The 19,743-nt window shown below is 46.7% G+C and overlaps 1 protein-coding gene across 1 annotated transcript in view; it reads right to left on the bottom strand.

Moving 5' to 3' along the window:
- Positions 1-19,743, bottom strand: part of LOC139755482 (uncharacterized) — a 283,256-nt gene that overhangs the window by 212,679 nt on the left and 50,834 nt on the right. The window contains exons 2-3 of the mRNA XM_071673820.1: positions 10,549-10,702; positions 10,013-10,084 (exon numbers count right to left, since the gene is read on the bottom strand). Coding sequence (XP_071529921.1) covers positions 10,013-10,084; positions 10,549-10,702 — 226 coding nt within the window. The remainder of the gene's footprint in view (positions 1-10,012; positions 10,085-10,548; positions 10,703-19,743) is intronic.

Genomic DNA, 19,743 nt, shown 5'->3' with positions numbered 1-19,743 from the left:
GCGGTCAAGTTCATTTGTAGATTTATTTCTCATCTTAGTATCATCCGCGAATCTTAATATCTTACACTGAAGCCCATTATCAGTATCATTATTATACATGTATGTGAGAAAAAGAACCGTACCCAAGACTAATCCCTGTGGCACACTGCTTGTTACGTCCAACCATACAGAGGCTTGACCATTACTCGCATATCTTTACTTACTGCCAGTCAACCAAAGTCCCGGCCTCTGAAGTAAGCCCTATCATTATCATACGATCTAATTTTCGCTTGCAATTTTTGATGAGGAACCATATCGAATGCTTATTAGAAATCTAGTTAGATAATGTCAACTGTTCTACTTTCCTCATACGTGTTGATCATATCATAAAAGAAATCAGGCAGAGTTGTCAGACATGAACGATGTCGTCGAATACCATGATAAGAGTCGTTTATTAAATGGTGGTCTTCTAAATGGTTTACAGTTCTGTTTGGAATAATGGTTTCCGTCGGTTTGACACCTACTGACGTTAAGCTAATCGAACCATAATATTATGAGCAGTGATATATTACCTCTATGAGTATCGGTCTTACCTTGGAAACCTTTCATTATTCTGCAACTTTTCCCGTAGGAAGTGACTAATTGAAAAGAGTAGTCAAGACCAGTAGTCAAGACCAGTAGTCAAGGACAGTAGTCAAGACCAGTACTCAAGGACAGTAGTCAAGCACAGCAGTCAAGGACAGTAGTCAAGACCAGTAGTCAAGACCAGTAGTCAAGGACAGTAGTCAAGACCAGTACTCAAGGACAGTAGTCAAGCACAGCAGTCAAGGACAGTAGTCAAGACCAGTAGTCAAGGACAGTAGTCAAGCACAGCAGTCAAGGACAGTAGTCAAGACCAGTAGTCAAGGACAGCAGTCAAGGACAGTAGTCGAGACCAGTAGTCAAGACCTGTAGTCAAGGACAGCAGTCAAGGACAGTAGTCAAGACCAGTAGTCAAGGACAGCAGTCAAGGACAGTAGTCAAGACCAGTAGTCAAGACCTGTAGTTAAGGACAGCAGTCAAGGACAGTAGTCAAGACCAGTAGTCAAGGACAGCAGTCAAGGACAGTAGTCAAGACCAGTAGTCAAGACCTGTAGTCAAGGACAGCAGTCAAGGACAGTAGTCAAGACCAGTCGTCAAGACCTGTAGTCAAGGACAGTAGTCAAGACCAGTAGTCAAGGACAGTAGTCAAGACCTGTAGTCAAGGACAGTAGTCAAGACCAGTAGTCAAGGACAGTAGTCAAGACCTGTAGTCAAGGACAGCAGTCAAGGACAGTAGTCAAGACCAGTAGTCAAGACCTGTAGTCAAGGACAGCAGTCAAGGACAGTAGTCAAGACCAGTAGTCAAGACCTGTAGTCAAGGACAGTAGTCAGGGACAGTAGTCAAGACCTGTAGTCAAGGACAATAGTCAGGGACAGTAATCAAGACCAGAAGTCAGGGACAGCAGTCAAGGACAGTAATCAAGACCAGAAGTCAAGGACAGCAGTCAAGGACAGTAGTCAGGGACAGTAGTCAGGGACAGTAGTCATGGACAATAGTCAAGACCAGTAGTCAGGGATAGTAGTCAAGGCCAGTAGTCAAGACTAGAAGTCAAGACCAGTAGTCAAGACTAGAAGTCAAGGACAGCAGTCAAGGACAGTAGTCAGGGACAGCAGTCAAGGACAATAGTCAAGACTAGTAGTCAGGGACAGTAGTCAAGGCCAGTAGTCAAGACCAGTAGTCAAGACCAGTAGTCAAGGACGGTAGTCAAGACCAGTAGTCAGGGACAGTAGTCAAGGACAGTAGTCAAGAGCAGTAGTCAAGACCAGTAGTCAAGACTAGAAGTCAAGGCCAGTAATCAAGACCAGTAGTCAAGACCAGTAGTCAAGGACGGTAGTCATGACCAGTAGTCAGGGACAGTATTCAAGGCCAGTAGTCAAGACCAGTAGTCAAGACCAGTAGTCAAGGACGGTAGTCGACAGTAGTCAAGACCAGTAATCTAGACCAGTAGTCAAGGACAGTAGTCAGGGACAGTAGTCAAGGACAGCAGTCAAGACCAGTAGTCAGGGACAGTAGTCAGGGACAGTATTCAAGACCAGTAGTCAAGACCAGTAGTCAAGGACAACAGTCAAGGACAGTAGTCAAGACCAGTAGTCAGGGACAGTAGTCAAGACCAGTAGTCAAAACCAGTAGTCAAGGACAGTAGTCAAGGACAGTAGTCAAGACCAGCAGTCAAGACCAGTAGTCAGGGACAGTAGTCAAGGACAGTAGTCAAGACTAGTAGTCAAGGACAGCAGTCAAGAACAGTAGTCAAGACCTGTAGTCAAGGACAGCAGTAGTCAAGACAGTTGTCAAGGACAGTCGTCAAGACCTGTAGTCAGGACAGTAGTCAAGGACAGTAGTCAAGGACAGTAGTCAAGACCATGTAGGGGTCAAGGACAGTAAGCAGATAGACCATAGTCAAGGACAGTAGTCAAACCAGTAGTCAGGGATAGTAGTCAAGGCCAGTAGTCAAGACTAGAAGTCAAGACCAGTAGTCAAGACTAGAAGTCAAGGACAGCAGTCAAGGACAGTAGTCAGGGACAGCAGTCAAGGACAATAGTCAAGACTAGTAGTCAGGGACAGTAGTCAAGGCCAGTAGTCAAGACCAGTAGTCAAGACCAGTAGTCAAGGAAAGTAGTCAAGACCATAGTCAGTCAGGGATCAGCTAGTCAAGGACAGTAGTCAAGTAGCAGTAGTCAAGACCAGTAGTCAAGGACAGAAGTCAAGGCCAGATATCAAGACAGTAGTCAAGACCAGTAGTCAAGGACGTAGTCATGGACCCGTAGTCAGGACAGTATTCAAGGCCAGTAGTCAAGACCAGTAAGTCAAGACCAGTAGTCAAAGGACTGGTAGTCAAGACCAGTAGTCAGGAAGTAGTCAAGACCTGTAGTCAAGACTAGAAATCAAGACCAGTAGTCAAGGACAGAATCAAGGACGTAGTCAAGGACAGTAGTCAGGCACGCAGTCAAGGACAATAGTCAAGACAGTAGTCAGGACAGTATCAAGGCCAGTAGTCAAGACAGTAGTCAAGACCAGTATCAAGGACGTGTCAAGACCAGTATTCAGGGACAGTATCAAGGCCAGTAGTCAAGACCAGTAGTCAAGACAGTAGTCAAGGACAGTAGTCAAGACCAGTAGTCAAGACCAGTAGTCAAGGACAGTAGTCAAGACCAGTAGTCAAGGACAGTAGTCAAGACCAGTATTCAAGACCAGTAGTCAAGGACAGTAGTCAAGACCAGTAGTCAAGACTAGAAGTCAAGGCCAGTAATCAAGACCAGTAGTCAAGACCAGTAGTCAAGGACGGTAGTCAAGACCAGTAGTCAGGGACAGTATTCAAGGCCAGTAGTCAAGACCAGTAGTCAAGACCAGTAGTCAAGGACAGTAGTCAAGACCAGTAGTCAAGACCAGTAGTCAAGGACAGTAGTCAAGACCAGTAGTCAAGGACAGTAGTCAAGACCAGTATTCAAGACCAGTAGTCAAGGACAGTAGTCAAGAACTGTAGTCAAGGACAGCAGTCAAGACCAGTAATCAGAGACAGTAGTCAAGGACAGCAGTCAAGACCAGTAGTCAAGACCAGTAGTTAAGGACAGTAGTCAGGGACAGCAGTCAAGGCCAGTAGTCAAGACCAGTAGTAAAGGACAGTAGTCAGGGACAGTAGTCAAGGACAGCAATCAAGACCAATAGTCAGGGATAGTAGTCAAGGACAGTAGTCAAGACCAGTAATCTAGACCAGTAGTCAAGGACAGTAGTCAGGGACAGTAGTCAAGGACAGCAGTCAAGACCAGTAGTCAGGGACAGTAGTCAGGGACAGTATTCAAGACCAGTAGTCAAGACCAGTAGTCAAGGACAACAGTCAAGGACAGTAGTCAAGACCAGTAGTCAGGGACAGTAGTCAAGACCAGTAGTCAAAACCAGTAGTCAAGGACAGTAGTCAAGGACAGTAGTCAAGACCAGCAGTCAAGACCAGTAGTCAGGGACAGTAGTCAAGGACAGTAGTCAAGACTAGTAGTCAAGGACAGCAGTCAAGAACAGTAGTCAAGACCTGTAGTCAAGGACAGTAGTTAAGACCAGTAGTCAAGACCAGTTGTCAAGGACAGCATTCAAGACCAGTAGTCAGGGACAGTAGTCAAGGACAGTAGTCAAGACCAGTAGTCAAGACCAGTAGTCAGGGACAGTAGTCAAGGACAGTAGTTAAGACCAGTAGTCAAGACCATTAGTCAAGACCAGTAGTCAAGACCAGTAGTCAGGGACAGTAGTCAAGGACAGTAGTCAAGACCAGTAGTCCAGACCATTAGTCAAGACCAGTAGTCAAGACCAGTAGTCAGGGACAGTAGTCAAGGACAGTAGTCAAGACCAGTAGTCAGGGACAGTAGTCAAGGACAGTAGTCAAGACCATTAGTCAAGACCATTAGTCAAGACCAGTAGTCAAGACCAGTAGTCAGGGATAGTAGTCAAGGACAGTAGTCAAGACCAGTAGTCAAGACTAGTAATCAAGGACAGTACTCAGAGACAGTAGTCAAGGACAGTAGTCAAGACCAGTAGTCAGGGACAGTAGTCAAGGACAGTAGTCAAGACCATTAGTCAAGACCAGTAGTCATGACCAGTGGTCAAGGACAGTAGTCAAAGACAATAGTCAAGGACAGTAGTTAAGACCAGTAGTCAAGACCAGTAGTCAAGGATAGTAGTCAAGACCAGTAGTCAAGACCAGTAGTCAAGAACAGTAGTCACTGACAGTAGTCAAGACCAGTGGTCAAGGCCAGTAGTCAAGACCAGTTGTCAAGGACAGTAGTCACTGACAGTAGTCAAGATCACTAGTCATGGACATAGTCAATGACAGTAGGCAAGGACAGTAGTCAAGGCCAGTAGTCAAGACCAGTAGTCAAGGCCAGTGGTCAAGACCAGTAGTCAAGGACAGTAGTCAAGACCAGTAGTCAAGGACAGTGGTCAAGACCAGTAGTCAAGGACAGTAGTCAAGACCAGTAGTCAAGGACAGTAGTCAAGACCAGTAGTCAAGGACAGTAGTCACTGACAGTAGTCAAGGACAGTAGTCACTGACAGTAGTCAAGACCAGTAGTCAACGACATAGTCAAGGACAGTAGGCAAGGACAGTAGTCAAGGCCAGTAGTCAAGACCAGTAGCCGAGGCCAGTAGTCAAGACCTGTAGTTAAGAACAGTAGTCACTGACAGTAGTCAAGACCAGTAGTCAAGGACAGTAGTCAAGAACTGTAGTCAAGGACAGTAGTCAAGACCAGTAGTCAAGGACAGTAATCAAGGCCGGTAGTCAAGGCCAGTGGTCAAGGCCACTTGTCAAGACCAGTAGTCAAGGACAGTAGTCAAGGACAGTATTCAAGACCAGTAGTCAAGGTCAGTAGTCAAGGACAGTAGTCAAGGCCAGTCGTCAAGACCAGTATTCAAGGCCAGTGGTCAAGGCCACTTGTCAAGACCAGTAGTCAAGGACAGTAGTAAAGGACAGTATTCAAGACCAGTAGTCAAGGTCAGTAGTCAAGGACAGTAGTCAAGGCCAGTCGTCAAGACCAGTATTCAAGGCCAGTGGTCAAGGCCACTTGTCAAGACCAGTAGTCAAGGTCAGTAGTAAAGGACAGTATTCAAGACCAGTAGTCAAGGTCAGTAATCAAGGACAGTAGTCAAGGCCAGTAGTCAAGGACAGCAGTCAAGGGCAGTAGTCAAGGACAGTAGTCAAGGCCAGTAGTCAATGACAGTATTTAAGTTCAGTAGTCAAGGTCGTTGGTCAAGTCCTTAACTTTTCCGTTTTTCGCCTCCTTCACTGTCCTGAGATTAAAGTTATCAGGTCCACCGTTTTATTACTTTTCATTGCATTCCTTGGTGACGGTGTGACTCTAGCTTTTATGTCAATTTATTTCTGAACGTTTTCCTCTTTACCAATGATACTGAGATTCGGGACATGAGTTGTGCCATGGATCGTAAAAACAGATGCAAAATAGTCATTTAAGAATCATCGTGATTGCTTCATTGTCTCGAGCCAGGTTACCGTTTTCAGTAATTAATTGTTATTTTCAGCAACATTCGCTTCATATCGATGTTTTCTTTGTCGTAACTCTATTACTTCCTCTACGCAATTTCACATAACTTTACCATGTTCATTATTGTTCTCTTTGACTTTACAATAAGCTAATAATTTCTTTAACAACAGAAACTTTTCTATTTCACTGTTCTGCAACCTTAGCCTTGCTTAGTTAAACTTCTACAACACATTGGCACGTATGTTCCCTCCAATGCTTTCAAGGTTTTACTGAAGCTTTCTCAAGTTACGTTCATGTCGTTTAACTGTCCATATGTTCCTAGGTTTGCCTGCTAAGAGCAATGCGAAGATCGTAAAGGTTTGTAAACCGTGGGTAAACCTGTGTGAGCATAAATCACATTGGATCACACTAAAGATAATCACTTGTCTCAGGATGAAATGATGCAACATCATCATGTGCAGAGCTGTGAGGAAGGAAGACTGGTGGACACTGAGAGTTGCAACATGAACCAAGAGACTTGTGAGGTACAACTTATATGTGGCAGACAGTACATACTGGTGATATGATACGATATTTACAGAGGGTGGTATGGACTTACATACGGTGGTATGGACTTACAGAGGGTGGTATGGACTTACATACGGTGGTATGGACTTACATACGGTGGTATGGACTTACAGAGGGTGGTATGGACTTACAGAGGGTGGTATGGACTTACATACGGTGGTATGGACTTACAGAGGGTGGTATGGACTTACAGAGGAGATGTGGACTTACAGAGGGTGGTATGGACTTAAAGAGGAGATGTGGACTTACAGAGTGTGGTATGGACTTACATACGGTGGTATGGACTTACAGAGATGTGGACTTACAGAGGGTGGTATGGACTTACAGAGGGTGGTATGGACTTACAGAGGAGATGTGGACTTACAGAGGAGATGCGGACTTACAGAGTGTGGTATGGACTTACATACGGTGGTATGGACTTACAGAGGGTGTTATGGACTTACAGAGGAGATGTGGACTTACAGAGTGTGGTATGGACTTACAGAGGAGATGTGGACTTACAGAGTGTGGTATGGACTTACAGAGGGTGGTATGGACTTACAGAGATGTGGACTTACAAAGGATGGTATGGACTTACAGAGGAGATGTGGACTTACAGAGGGTGGTATGGACTTACAGAGGGTGGTATGGACTTACAGAGGAGATGTGGACTTACAGAGGAGATGTGGACTTACAGAGTGTGGTATGGACTTACAGAGGAGATGTGGACTTACAGAGGGTGGTATGGACTTACAGAGGGTGGTATGGACTTACAGAGGAGATTTGGACTTACAGAGTGTGGTATGGACTTACAGAGGGTGGTATGGACTTACAGAGATGTGGACTTACAAAGGATGGTATGGACTTACAGAGGAGATGTGGACTTACAGAGAAGATGTGGACTTAGAGAGGGTGGTATGGACTTACAGAGGATAGTATGGACTTAAAGAGATGTGGACTTCAGAGTGTGGTATGGACTTACAGAGGGTGGTATGTACTTACAGAGATGTGGACTTACAAAGGATGGTATTGACTTACAGAGGATGGTATGGACTTAAAGAGGAGATGTGGACTTACAGAGGAGATGTGGACTTACAGATGGTTGTATGGACTTACAGAGGAGATGTGGACTTACAGAGGGTGGTATGGACTTACAGAGGATGGTATGGACTTAAAGAGGAGATGTGGACTTACAGAGGAGATGTGGACTTACAGAGGGTGGTATGGACTTACAGAGGAGATGTGGACTTACAGAGTGTGGTATGGACTTACAGAGGGTGGTATGGACTTACAGAGATGTGGACTTACAAAGGATGGTATGGACTTACAGAGGATGGTATGGACTTAAAGAGGAGATGTGGACTTACAGAGAAGATGTGGACTTACAGAGGGTGGTATGGACTTACAGAGGGTGGTATGGACTTACAGAGGAGATGTGGACTTACAGAGTGTGGTATGGACTTACAGAGGGTGGTATGGACTTACAGAGATGTGGACTTACAAAGGATGCTATGGACTTACAGAGGAGATGTGGACTTACAGAGGGTGGTATGGACTTACAGAGGGTGGTATGGACTTACAGATGGTGGTATGGACTTACAGAGGATAGTATGGATTTACAGAGGGTGGAATGGACTTACAGAGGAGATGTGGACTTACAGAGGGTGGTATGGACTTACATAGGAGATGTGGACTTACAGAGTGTGGTATGGACTTACAGAGGGTGGTATGGACTTACAGAGATGTAGACTTACAAAGGATGGTATGGACTTACAGAGGAGATGTGGACTTACAGAGGATGGTATGGACTTGCAGAGGAGATGTGGACTTACAGAGTGTGGTATGGACTTACAGAGGGTGGTATGGACTTACAGAGGGTGGTATGGACTTACATACGGTGGTATGGACTTACATACGGTGGTGTGGACTTACAGAGGAGATGTGGACTTACAGAGGGTGTTATGGACTTACATACGGTGGTATGGACTTACAGAGGAGATGTGGACTTACAGAGGGTGGTATGGACTTACAGAGGAGATGTGGACTTACAGAGTGTGGTATGGACTTACAGAGGGTGGTATGGACTTACAGAGATGTGGACTTACAAAGGATGGTATGGACTTACAGAGGATGGTATGGACTTAAAGAGGAGATGTGGACTTACAGAGGAGATGTGGACTTACAGAGGGTGGTATGGACTTACAGAGGGTGGTATGGACTTACAGAGGAGATGTGGACTTACAGAGTGTGGTATGGACTTACAGAGGGTGGTATGGACTTACAGAGATGTGGACTTACAAAGGATGGTATGGACTTACAGAGGAGATGTGGACTTACAGAGGGTGGTATGGACTTACAGAGGAGATGTGGACTTACAGAGTGTGGTATGGACTTACAGAGGGTGGTATGGACTTACAGAGGGTGGTATGGACTTACATACGGTGGTATGGACTTACGGTGGTGTGGACTTACAGAGGAGATGTGGACTTACAGAGGGTGGTATGGACTTACATACGGTGGTATAGACTTACAGAGGAGATGTGGACTTACAGAGGGTGGTATGGACTTAAAGAGGGTGGTATGGACTTATAGAGGGTGGTATGGACTTACAGAGGAGATGTGGACTTACAGAGGGTGGTATGGACTTACAGAGGGTGGTATGGACTTACAGAGGGTGGTATGGACTTACATACGGTGGTATGGACTTACAGAGGAGATGTGAACTTACAGAGGGTGGTATGGACTTACAGAGGGTGGTATGGACTTACATACGGTGGTATGGACTTACATACGGTGGTATGGACTTACAGAGGAGATGTGGACTTACAGAGGGTGGTATGGACTTACAGAGGGTGGTATGGACTTACAGAGGAGATGTGGACTTACAGAGGGTGGTATGGACTTACATACGGTGGTATGGACTTATATACGGTGGTATGGACTTACATACGGTGGTATGGACTTACAGAGGAGATGTGGACTTACAGAGGGTGGTATGGACTTACAGAGGGTGGTATGGACTTACATACGGTGGTGTGGACTTACAGAGGAGATGTGGACTTACAGAGGGTGGTATGGACTTACAGAGGGTGGTATGGACTTACAGAGGGTGGTACGGACTTACAGAGGGCGGTATGGACTTACAGAGGGTGGTATGGACTTACAGAGGGTGGTATGGACTTACAGAGGGTGGTACGGACTTACAGAGGGTGGTACGGACTTACAGAGGGTGGTATGGACTTACAGAGGGTGGTATGGACTTACAGAGGGTGGTATGGACTTACAGAGGGTGGTATGGACTTACAGAGGGTGGTATGGACTTACAGAGGGTGGTATGGACTTACAGAGGGTGGTACGGACTTACAGAGGGCGGTATGGACTTACAGAGGGTGGTATGGACTTACAGAGTGTGGTATGGACTTACAGTTCGACGAGTTCCGTCAGGCTGTTGAAAGAATCTTTATGTAGAAATCTAAGACGGTTCATACCGAGGTCCCTGAAAATGAAGCTCTGTATCATGTTCATTATGTATACTTACAACGCTCACCACAGTCAATATATACATCGTTTTTGTATTCATCATAAATATCGTGTTCATCATATTCATAACATACAGCATATTCTTCAGTATAATTCTGTTTGTAATATACTCCATGTTTTGTTTTCATAATCCTCCTGGTAATCATCATAACACTTAACTTATTCTATATATGATCACCTTCATTGTGTGACGCATTATACTCACTGTGCTCTAAGCATTACATGTGCTTACCTTCATTCTTCAGCTCAGCCTGTGGTGTAGAAGCAAGCAATATGGCAGCCATCCAGGAAACTTTAAAACCTTAAGAACTGAAACGTATACCTTTAATTTGACGTATCACGTGGTACCCCGTGCTATCAGCAGGTTCCACTTACAACATACGTCAGTCACCAGAACAGGTCATCCTGACAGATACTTACAGGCTTCTGGTATCGATTGGTATTTGCTGTTTGCGAGGGACGTGGTACAGCAGCTCAAGTCGCCAGCAGGAGACGAAGCGGGTTTCCATGGTACACGAACAGGGGCCTTCCGCACACATAGACCACCGTTGAGTACCTCCGTTCACTGGCCACACTGCGCAAAAACAACACTTTAGGGCAGGAACAAGCGACCCAGGACACACCAGACGCTCAGGTCGAACACTCCAAAACAGTTCTACTAAAAAGAACACATTAGTGCCAACTTAGCTATACCTGAAGAACATTCCAAAACTTTGCCAGTAAAACACAACAGTATGACAATCTACCTGTTTATATGAACATTGCACCACCAATTTACCTGATGGAAAGAACAAAAAAACCACGGAACTACCTGAGCGAAAGAAGACTTTAGCGCTGACTTACCTGCCCAGAACACCCCAAAACCAACCTATCTAGCCAGAAGAATCCTAAATGTACATACTGACTCGGCCAAAACACCCCAACACTTTCCTGCTCAGCAAGAACACCACAACAAACACACCATGCCAAAAACCATACATCCAGCACTGACCTATCTAGCTAGAAGAACACTTAATCTTTCATGCACATGACCAGAGGAACAGTGCAACAGGAACCTTGCTGATCAGAAGAATACAACAATATCATCCGACACAAAAAGTAACACATTAAGTGCCGACCAGTGTGGCCAAAACATTTCAAAATAGAACTTGCTGGTCAGAGGAACACAACAACGTCAATGTACACTTCCAAAGGAACACGGGCACTAATCTACCTTCTTAGAAGAACATTCCAACACCAACCTACCTAGGAGAGAGAACACTTCAGCACCTTCCTAAATAGGGTGGAGAACACTCCAGTACCAAGTTACCTAGGGAAGAGAACATTCCAACACCAACCTACCCAGGGAAAAGAACACTCCAGCACCTTCCTCCCTAGGGAAAAGAACACTTCAGCAAGTCCCTACCATGGGAAGAGAGCAATCCAGCTCCTTACACGTAAGGAAGAGAACACTCCATCATCCTCCTACCTAGGGAAGAAAACTCCAGCACAGACCTACCTAGGTAAGCCAGCACCAACCTACCTAGAGAAGAGAACACTCCAGTACCTTCCTACCTAGGGAAGAGAACACTCTAATGTCTACCTACCTAGGGAAGAGAATACTCCAGCACCAACCTACATAGGGAAGAGAAGACTCCTGCACCGGCCTACCTAGAGTAGAGAACACTTCAGAACCAACCTACCTAGGGATGAGAACACTCCAGCACCTTCCAACCTAGGAAAGAGAACACTTCAGCACCGACCTATATAGGGAAGAGAAAATTTCAGCACCAACCTACCAAGAAAAGAGAACACCCAGCTACCTACCTAGGAAAGAGAACACACCAGCACCAACCTACATAGGGAAGAGAATAATACAGCACCAATCTACCTAAAAGGATAACATTACAGCACCAACCTAACTAGGGAAGAGAACACTCCAACACAAACTACCTAGAGAAGAGAACACTCCAGCACCTTCATACCTAGGGAAGAGAACACTCCAGTGCCTTTCTACCTAGGGAAGAGAACACTGCAGCATGACCTACCCAGGGAAGAGAACACTCCAGCACCGACCTACCTAGGGAAGAGAACACTCCAGCACCAACCTACCTAGGAAAGAGAACACTACAGCACCAACCTACCTAGAGAGGAAAACACTCCAGCACCTTTCTACATAAGGAAGAGAACACTCCGGCACCCTCCTATCTAGGGAAGAGAACATTCCATCACCTTCCTACCTAGGGAAGAGAACACTCCAGTGCCTTCCTACCTAGGGAAGAGAACACTCCAGCATGATCTGCCTAGGGAAGAGAACACTCCAGCACCCTCCTACCTAGGGAAGAGAACACTCCAGCACCCTCTTACCTTTGGAAGAGAACACTCCAGTGCCTTCCTACCTAGGGAAGAGAACACTCCAGCATGATCTACCTAGGGAAGAGAACACTCCAGTGACTTCCTACCTAGGGAAGAGAACACTCCAGCATGATCTACCTAGGGAAGAGAACACTCCCACACCAACCTACCTAGGGCAGACAACACTCCAGAACCAACCTACCTAGGGAAGAGAACACTCCAGCAGCTCTTTAAATAGAAAAGAGAACACTCCAGCACCAGCCTACCTAGAGAAGAGAACACTCCAGCACTTTCATACCTAGGGAAGAGAACACTCCAGTGCCTTCCTACCTTGGGAAGAGAACACAGCAGCATGACGTACCCAGGGAAGAGAACACTCCAGCACCAACCTACCTAGGAAAAAGAACACTACAGCACCGACCTACCTAGAGAGGGAAACACTCCAGCACCTTTCTACATAAGGAAGAGAACACTCCGGCACCCTCCTATCTAGGGAAGAGAACATTCCATCACCTTCCTACCTAGGGAAGAGAACACTCCAGTGCCTTCCTACCTAGGGAAGAGAACACTCCAGCATGACCTGCCTAGGGAAGAGAACACTCCAGCACCCTCCTACCTAGGGAAGAGAACACTCCAGCACCCTCCTACCTAGGGAAGAGAACACTCCAGTGCCTTCCTACCTAGGGAAGAGAACACTCTAGCATGACTTACCTAGGGAAGAGAACACTCCAGCATGATCTACCTAGGGAAGAGAACACTCCAGTGCCTTCCTACCCAGGGAAGAGAACACTCCAGCACCCTCTTACCTAGGAAAGAGAAAAATCCAGCATCAATCTACCTAGGGAGGAGAACACTCCAGCACCGATCTACCTAGGGAAAAGAACACGCTACATCTTCCTATCTTGGAAAGAGAACACTCCAACCCCTTCCTACGTAGGGAAGAGGACACTCCAGCATCTTCTTACTTGGAAAAGAGAAAACACCAACATCTTCTTACCTAGGAAAGACAACAATTCAGCATCAACCTACCTACTGAAGAGAACACTCCAGCACCAACCTACCTAACGAAGAGAACACTTAAGCACCAACCTACCCAGGGAAGAGAACAAACCAGCAGTAACCTACTTAGGGAAGAAAACACTATAGCACCAGCCAACATATGGAAGAGAACACTGCAGCGTCTTCCAACCTTGGGAAGGGAACACTCCAATTTCTGCCTACGAAGGGAAGAGAACACTGCAGCTCCCTCCTACCTAGGGAAGAAAACACTCAAGCACCTTCCTACAAAGTGAAGAGAACACTCTAGCTCCTTCCTACGTGGGGAAGAGAATACTCCAGCTCCTTCCTACGTAAGTAGGAGTAATCTCCAGCATTAACTTACCGAGGGAAGAGAACACTCCCGTACCTTCCTAACTAGGGAAGAAAACACTCCAGTACCGACCTGCCTAGGGAAGAGAACACTCCTACACCAACTTACATTCGGAAGAGAGCACTACAGTACCTTCCTCCTGGGAAGAGAACACCACAGCATCTTCCTACCTTGGGAAGAGAACACTCCAGCTCCATCCTACGAAGGGGCTTCCTACCCAGGGAAGAGAGCACTCAAGCACTTCCCAACTTAGTTAAGCGAACAATTCAGCATCAATCTAGCTAGGGAAGAGAACACTCCAGCATCTTCCTACCTTGGGAAGAGAACACTCCAGCTCCTCCTTACGTAGGAAAGACTACAGTACAGCTTCTTCCAACCTAGGGAAGAGAACAGTCCAGCACCGACCTACGTAGAGAGAACACTCCACCACCTTCCTATCAAGGGAAGAGGACACTCCAGATCCTTCCTACGTAGGGAAGAAGACACTCCGGCTCCTTCCTACCTAGGGAAGAGAACACTCCAGCACTTTCCTATCTAGCAAAGAGAACAATCCAACATCACCCTACCTAGGGAAGAGTACGCTCCAGCACTTTCCTACCTAGGGAAGAGAAAACTTCAGCACCTTCCTAAATAGGGAAGAAAACACTCCATCACCTTCCTACCTAAGGAAGAGAACGTTCGAGCACCTTCCTACCTAGGGAAGAGAACACTCCAACACGTACCTACCTAGGGAAGAGAACACACCAGCACCGACCTATCTAGCACCTTCCTATCTAGGGAAGAGAACACTCCAGCACTGACCTACTTAGGGAGGAAAACACTCATCACTAACCTACCTAGGGAAGAGAACACTGCAGCATCTTCCTACTACAGGAAGAGAACACACCAGCTCCTTCCTACGAAGGGAAGAAGACACTCCAGCTTCTTCCTAACTAGGGAAGAGAAACCTTCAGCATCTTCCTATCCTTGGGAAGAGAACACTCCAGCAACTTCTTATGTAGGGAAGACTACAGTACAGCTCCTTCCGACCTAGGAAAGACTACAGTACAGCTCCTTCCGACCTAGGGAAGAGAACAGTCTAGCACCGATTTACCTAGAGAGAGTAACACCTCACCACCTCCCTAACAAGGAAAAAGAACACTCCAACTCCTTCCTAAGTAGAGATGAAGACACTCCAGCTCCTTTCTACGAAGGGAAGTAGACACTTCAGCTCCTTTCTACCTAAGGAAGAGAACACGCCAACACTTTCCTATCTAGTAAAGAGAACGATCCAGCATCACCCTACCTAGGGAAGAGAACGCTCCAGCACCTTCCTACCTAGGGAAGAGAAAACTTCAGCACCTTCCTAAATAGGGAAGAAAACACTCCATCACCTTCCTACCTCAGGAAGAGAACGCTCAAGCACCTTAGTACCTAGGGAAGAGAAGACTCCAACGTGTTCCTACCTAGAGAAAAGAACAAACCAGCACCGACCTATCTAGGGAAGAGAACTCTCTAGCACCTTCCTATCTAGGGAGGAGAACACTACAGCACTGACCTACTTAGGGAAGAAAACATTCACCACTAGCCTACCTAGGGAAGAGAACACTGCAGCATCTTCCTACTATAGGAGAACACACCAGCTCCTTCCTTCGAAGGGAAGAAGACACTCCAGCTTCTTCCTACCTAGGAAAGAGAACACTCCAGCACCTTCCTACCTAGGGAAGAGAACACTCCAGCACCAACATACCTAGGAAACAGAACACTCCAGCACCAACCTACCGAGGGAAGAGAACGCTTAAGCTCCTTCCTACCTAGGGAAGAGAACACTCCAACACTTTCCTACCTAGGAAAGAGAACAATCCAGTACCTTTCTACCTTAGGGTAGAAAACACTCCAGCACCTTCCTACATAGGGAAGAGAACGCTCAAGCACCTTCCTACCTAGTTAAGAGAACAGTGCAGTACCTTTCTGCCTAGGAAAGAGAACACTCCAGCACCAACCCACATAAGAAAGAGAGAACTCCATCACCTTCCTACCTAAGGAAGAGAACGCTCGAGCACCTTCCTACCTAGGAAAGAAAACACACCAGCACCGACCTACCTAGAACATTCCGGCTCCTTCCTAAGTAGGGAAGAGAACGCTCCAGCACCTTCCGATCAAGGGAAGGGAACACTCCAGTTCTTTCCTACGGAAGGAAGAGAACCCTCCAGCACCTTCCTATCAAGGGAAGGGAACACTCCAGTTCTTTCCTACGGAAGGAAGAGAACCCTCCAGCACCTTCCTACCTATGGAAGAGAACACTCCAACACCTTCCAACCTAGAGAAGAGAACTCGCAAGCACGTTCTTACCTAGGGAAGAGAACACTCCAGCACTGACCTACTTAGGGAAGAAAACACTCCACCTCTAACCTACTTAGGGAAGAGAACAATGCAGCATCTTCCTACCTTGGGAAGAGAACATTTCAGCTTCTTCCTACGAAGGGAAGAGGACACTCCACCTCCTTCTTACCTGGGGAAGGAAGAACTGAAGCACTTCCCTATCTAGGAAAGAGAACACTCCAGCATCAACCTACCTAGGGAAGAGAACACTCCAGCACCGACCTACCTAGGGAAGAGAACAATCCAGCATCTTCTTACCTCGGGAAGAAAACATTGTAACCCCTTCCTACGCAGGAAAGAGGACACTCTAGAACCTTCCTGCCTGGGGAAGAGAACACTCCAACATCAAAGGACCTACGGAAGAAAACACTCCAACACCTTCCTACCTAGGGACGAGAACATTCTAGCACCTTACTACCTATGGAAGAAAAGTCTCCAGCAACTTCCTATCTAGGGAAGAGAACACTCCAGCACTGACCTACTTAGGGAAGGAAACACTCCACCACTAACCTACCTAGGGAAGAGAACACTGCAACTTCCTACCATGGGAAGAGAACACCCCCGCTCCTTCCTACGAAGGGAAGAAGACAATCCAGCTCCTTCCTACCTGGGGAAGAGAACACTCCAGCTTTTTCCTACCTAGGAAAGAGAACAATCCAGCATCACCCTACATAGGGAAGAGAACTTTCCAGCACCTTCCTACATAGGGAAGAGAACACTTCAGCACCTTCCTACCTACGGAGGAGAAAATTCCAGCAACTTCCTACCTAGGGAAGGAAACACTCCAGCACCTTCCAACCTAGGAAAGAGAACACTCGATCACCTTCCTACCAAGGGAAGAGAACACTGCAGCATTCCAGCACCAACCTTCCCAGGTAAAAGAACACTCCAGCACAAACCTACCTAGGGAAGAGAACACTCTAGCACCGACCTAGCCAGGGAGAACACTCCAGCACCTTCCTACCAAGGGAAGAGAACGCTCTAGCTCCTTACTACACAAGGAAGAGAACACTCCAGCTCCTTCCCACGTAAGGAAGAGAACACCACCACATTCTTACCCAGGAAAGAGAACAATCCAGCAACTTTCTACCTAGGGAAGAGAACACACCAGCACCGACCTACCGAGGGAAGAGAACACTCCGGCTCCTTCCTACGTAGGGAAGAGAAAACTCAAGGGAACACTCCAGCTCCTTCCTACGGAAGGAAGAGAACCCTCTAGCACCTTCCTACCTAGGGAAGAGAACATTTCAACACCTTCCTACCTAAGGAATAGAACACTCCAGCACCTACCTACCTAGGAAAGAGATCACTTCAGCACCACCCTACCTAGGGAAGAGTACAGTCCAGCACCAACCTACCTGGGACAAAGAACACTCCAGAACCAACCTACCTAGGGAAAAGAACAATCCAGCACTTCCCTACCTAGGAAAGGGAACATTCCAGCACCAACCTAATTAGAGAAGAGAACACTCCAGCACCTTCCTAACTAATGAAGAGAACACTTCAGTACCAACCTACCTAGAGAAGAGAAAACACCCGCACCAACCTACTCTGGAAGGAGAACACTTTATCACCAACCTACCTAGGAAAGCGAACACTCCAGAAACTTCTAATTAAGGAATAGAACAATCCAACGCCAATCTACCTAGAGAAGAAAGCACTGCAGCACCAACCTACCTAAGGAAGAGAACACTCCATCACCTTCCTACCAAGGGAAGAGAACACTCCAGCACTGACCTACCTAGAAGAGAACACTCCAACACGTACCTAATTAGGAGGAGAACACGCCAGCACCTTCCTAAGAAGGTAAGAGAACACCCAGCTCCTTCCGACGCAAGGAAGAGGACACCCCAGCACCGACCTAACTAGGGAAGAGAACACTCTAGCACCTTCTTACCTAGGAAAGAGAAAACTCCAGCACCAACCTGCTAAGGGAAGAGAACGCTCCTGCACCTTCCTACCTAGGGAAGAATACACTCCATCACCAACCTACTTATGGCAGGGAACGCTCCATAACCAACCTAGCTAAGGAAGAGAACATTCCATACCTTCCTACCTGGGAAAGATAACACTCCAGCACCAATCTACCAAGGGAAGAGAACGCTCCAGCAAAAGCTTACCTAGGGAGGAGAACAATCCACCACCAACCTACCTAGGGAAGGGAACACTACAGCACCAACCTACCTAGGGAAAACAACATTACATCACAAACATACCTCGGGAAGAGAACACTCTAGCAAAAACTTACTAAGAGAAGAAAACACTCCAGAAACTTCGTACCTAGGGAATAGAACACTCCAGCACCAACCTACTTAGAGAAGAGAACACTCCAGCAGCGACCTACCCAGGGAGGAGAACACTAGCACCTCCTACCAAGGGAAGAGAACACTCTAGCTCCTAACTATGCAAGGAAGAGAACACTCCAGCTCCTTCCCACGTAAGTAAGAGAACACTCCAACACCCTCCCACTTATGCAAAAGAACGCTCCAGCACTTACCTACCGAGGGAAGAAAACACTCCAGCACATTCCTGCCTATGGAAGAGAACACTCTAGCACATTCCTACCTAGGAAAAAGAACGCTCGAGCACATTCTTACCTAGGGAAGAGAACACGCGAGCACCTTCCTACCTAGGGAAGAGAACACTCCATCATCAACCTACCTAGGGCAGAGAACACACTAGAACCAACCTACCTAGGGAAGCGAACACTCCAGCACTTTCCTACCTAGGAAAGAGAACGCTTAAGCACCAACCTACCTAGAGAGAGAATACTGCAGCACCAGCCTACCTAGGGAAGAGAATATTCCAGCACCAACCTACCGAGGAGAGAGAACACTCCAGCAAAAACCTACCAAGGGAAGAGAACGCTCAAGAAACTTCCGAAGGGAATAGAACACTCCAACACCTGTTTATCTAGGGAAGAAAACACTGCAGCAAAAACCTACCAAGGGAAGAGAACACTCCAGCACCTTCCTACCAAGGGACGAGAACACTCCAGCACTGAACTACCTAGAAAAGAACACTCCACCGCGTGTCTACGTAGGGAGAAGAACACTCCAGCGCCTTCCTACCAGGTAAGAGAACACTCCATCTTCCTACGTAGGGAAGAAAAGACACCCAGCTCCTTCCTACGTAAGGAAGAGAACACTCCAGCACCGACCTACCTAGGGAAGGGAAGAATCCAGCACTAAACTATCTAGGGCAGAGAACACTCCAGAACCAACCTATCTAGGAAAGAAAACACTCCAGCACCTTCCTACCAAGGGAAAAGAACACTTCGACACCAAACTAAATAAAGAAGAAAAACTCCAGCACCAACCTACGTAGGAAAGAGAACACTCCAGCACCAACCTACCTAGGAAAGAGAACACTATAGCACCTACCTCCCAAGGGGAGAGAACATTACCGCACTAACATACCTAGGAGAGAGAACACTCCAGCAAAATCCTACCAAGGGAAGAAAACACTCCAGAAACTTCCTACTTAGGGAATAGAACACTCCAACACCAACCTACCTAGGGAAGAAAACACTGCATCACCAACCTACCTAA

The sequence above is a fragment of the Panulirus ornatus genome, chromosome 19 (assembly GCF_036320965.1).
Source record: "Panulirus ornatus isolate Po-2019 chromosome 19, ASM3632096v1, whole genome shotgun sequence".
Classification (NCBI taxonomy): domain Eukaryota; kingdom Metazoa; phylum Arthropoda; class Malacostraca; order Decapoda; family Palinuridae; genus Panulirus; species Panulirus ornatus.
Note: the sequence above shows the minus strand (reverse complement) of the source record. Positions and strands in the feature narration are given on the sequence as shown.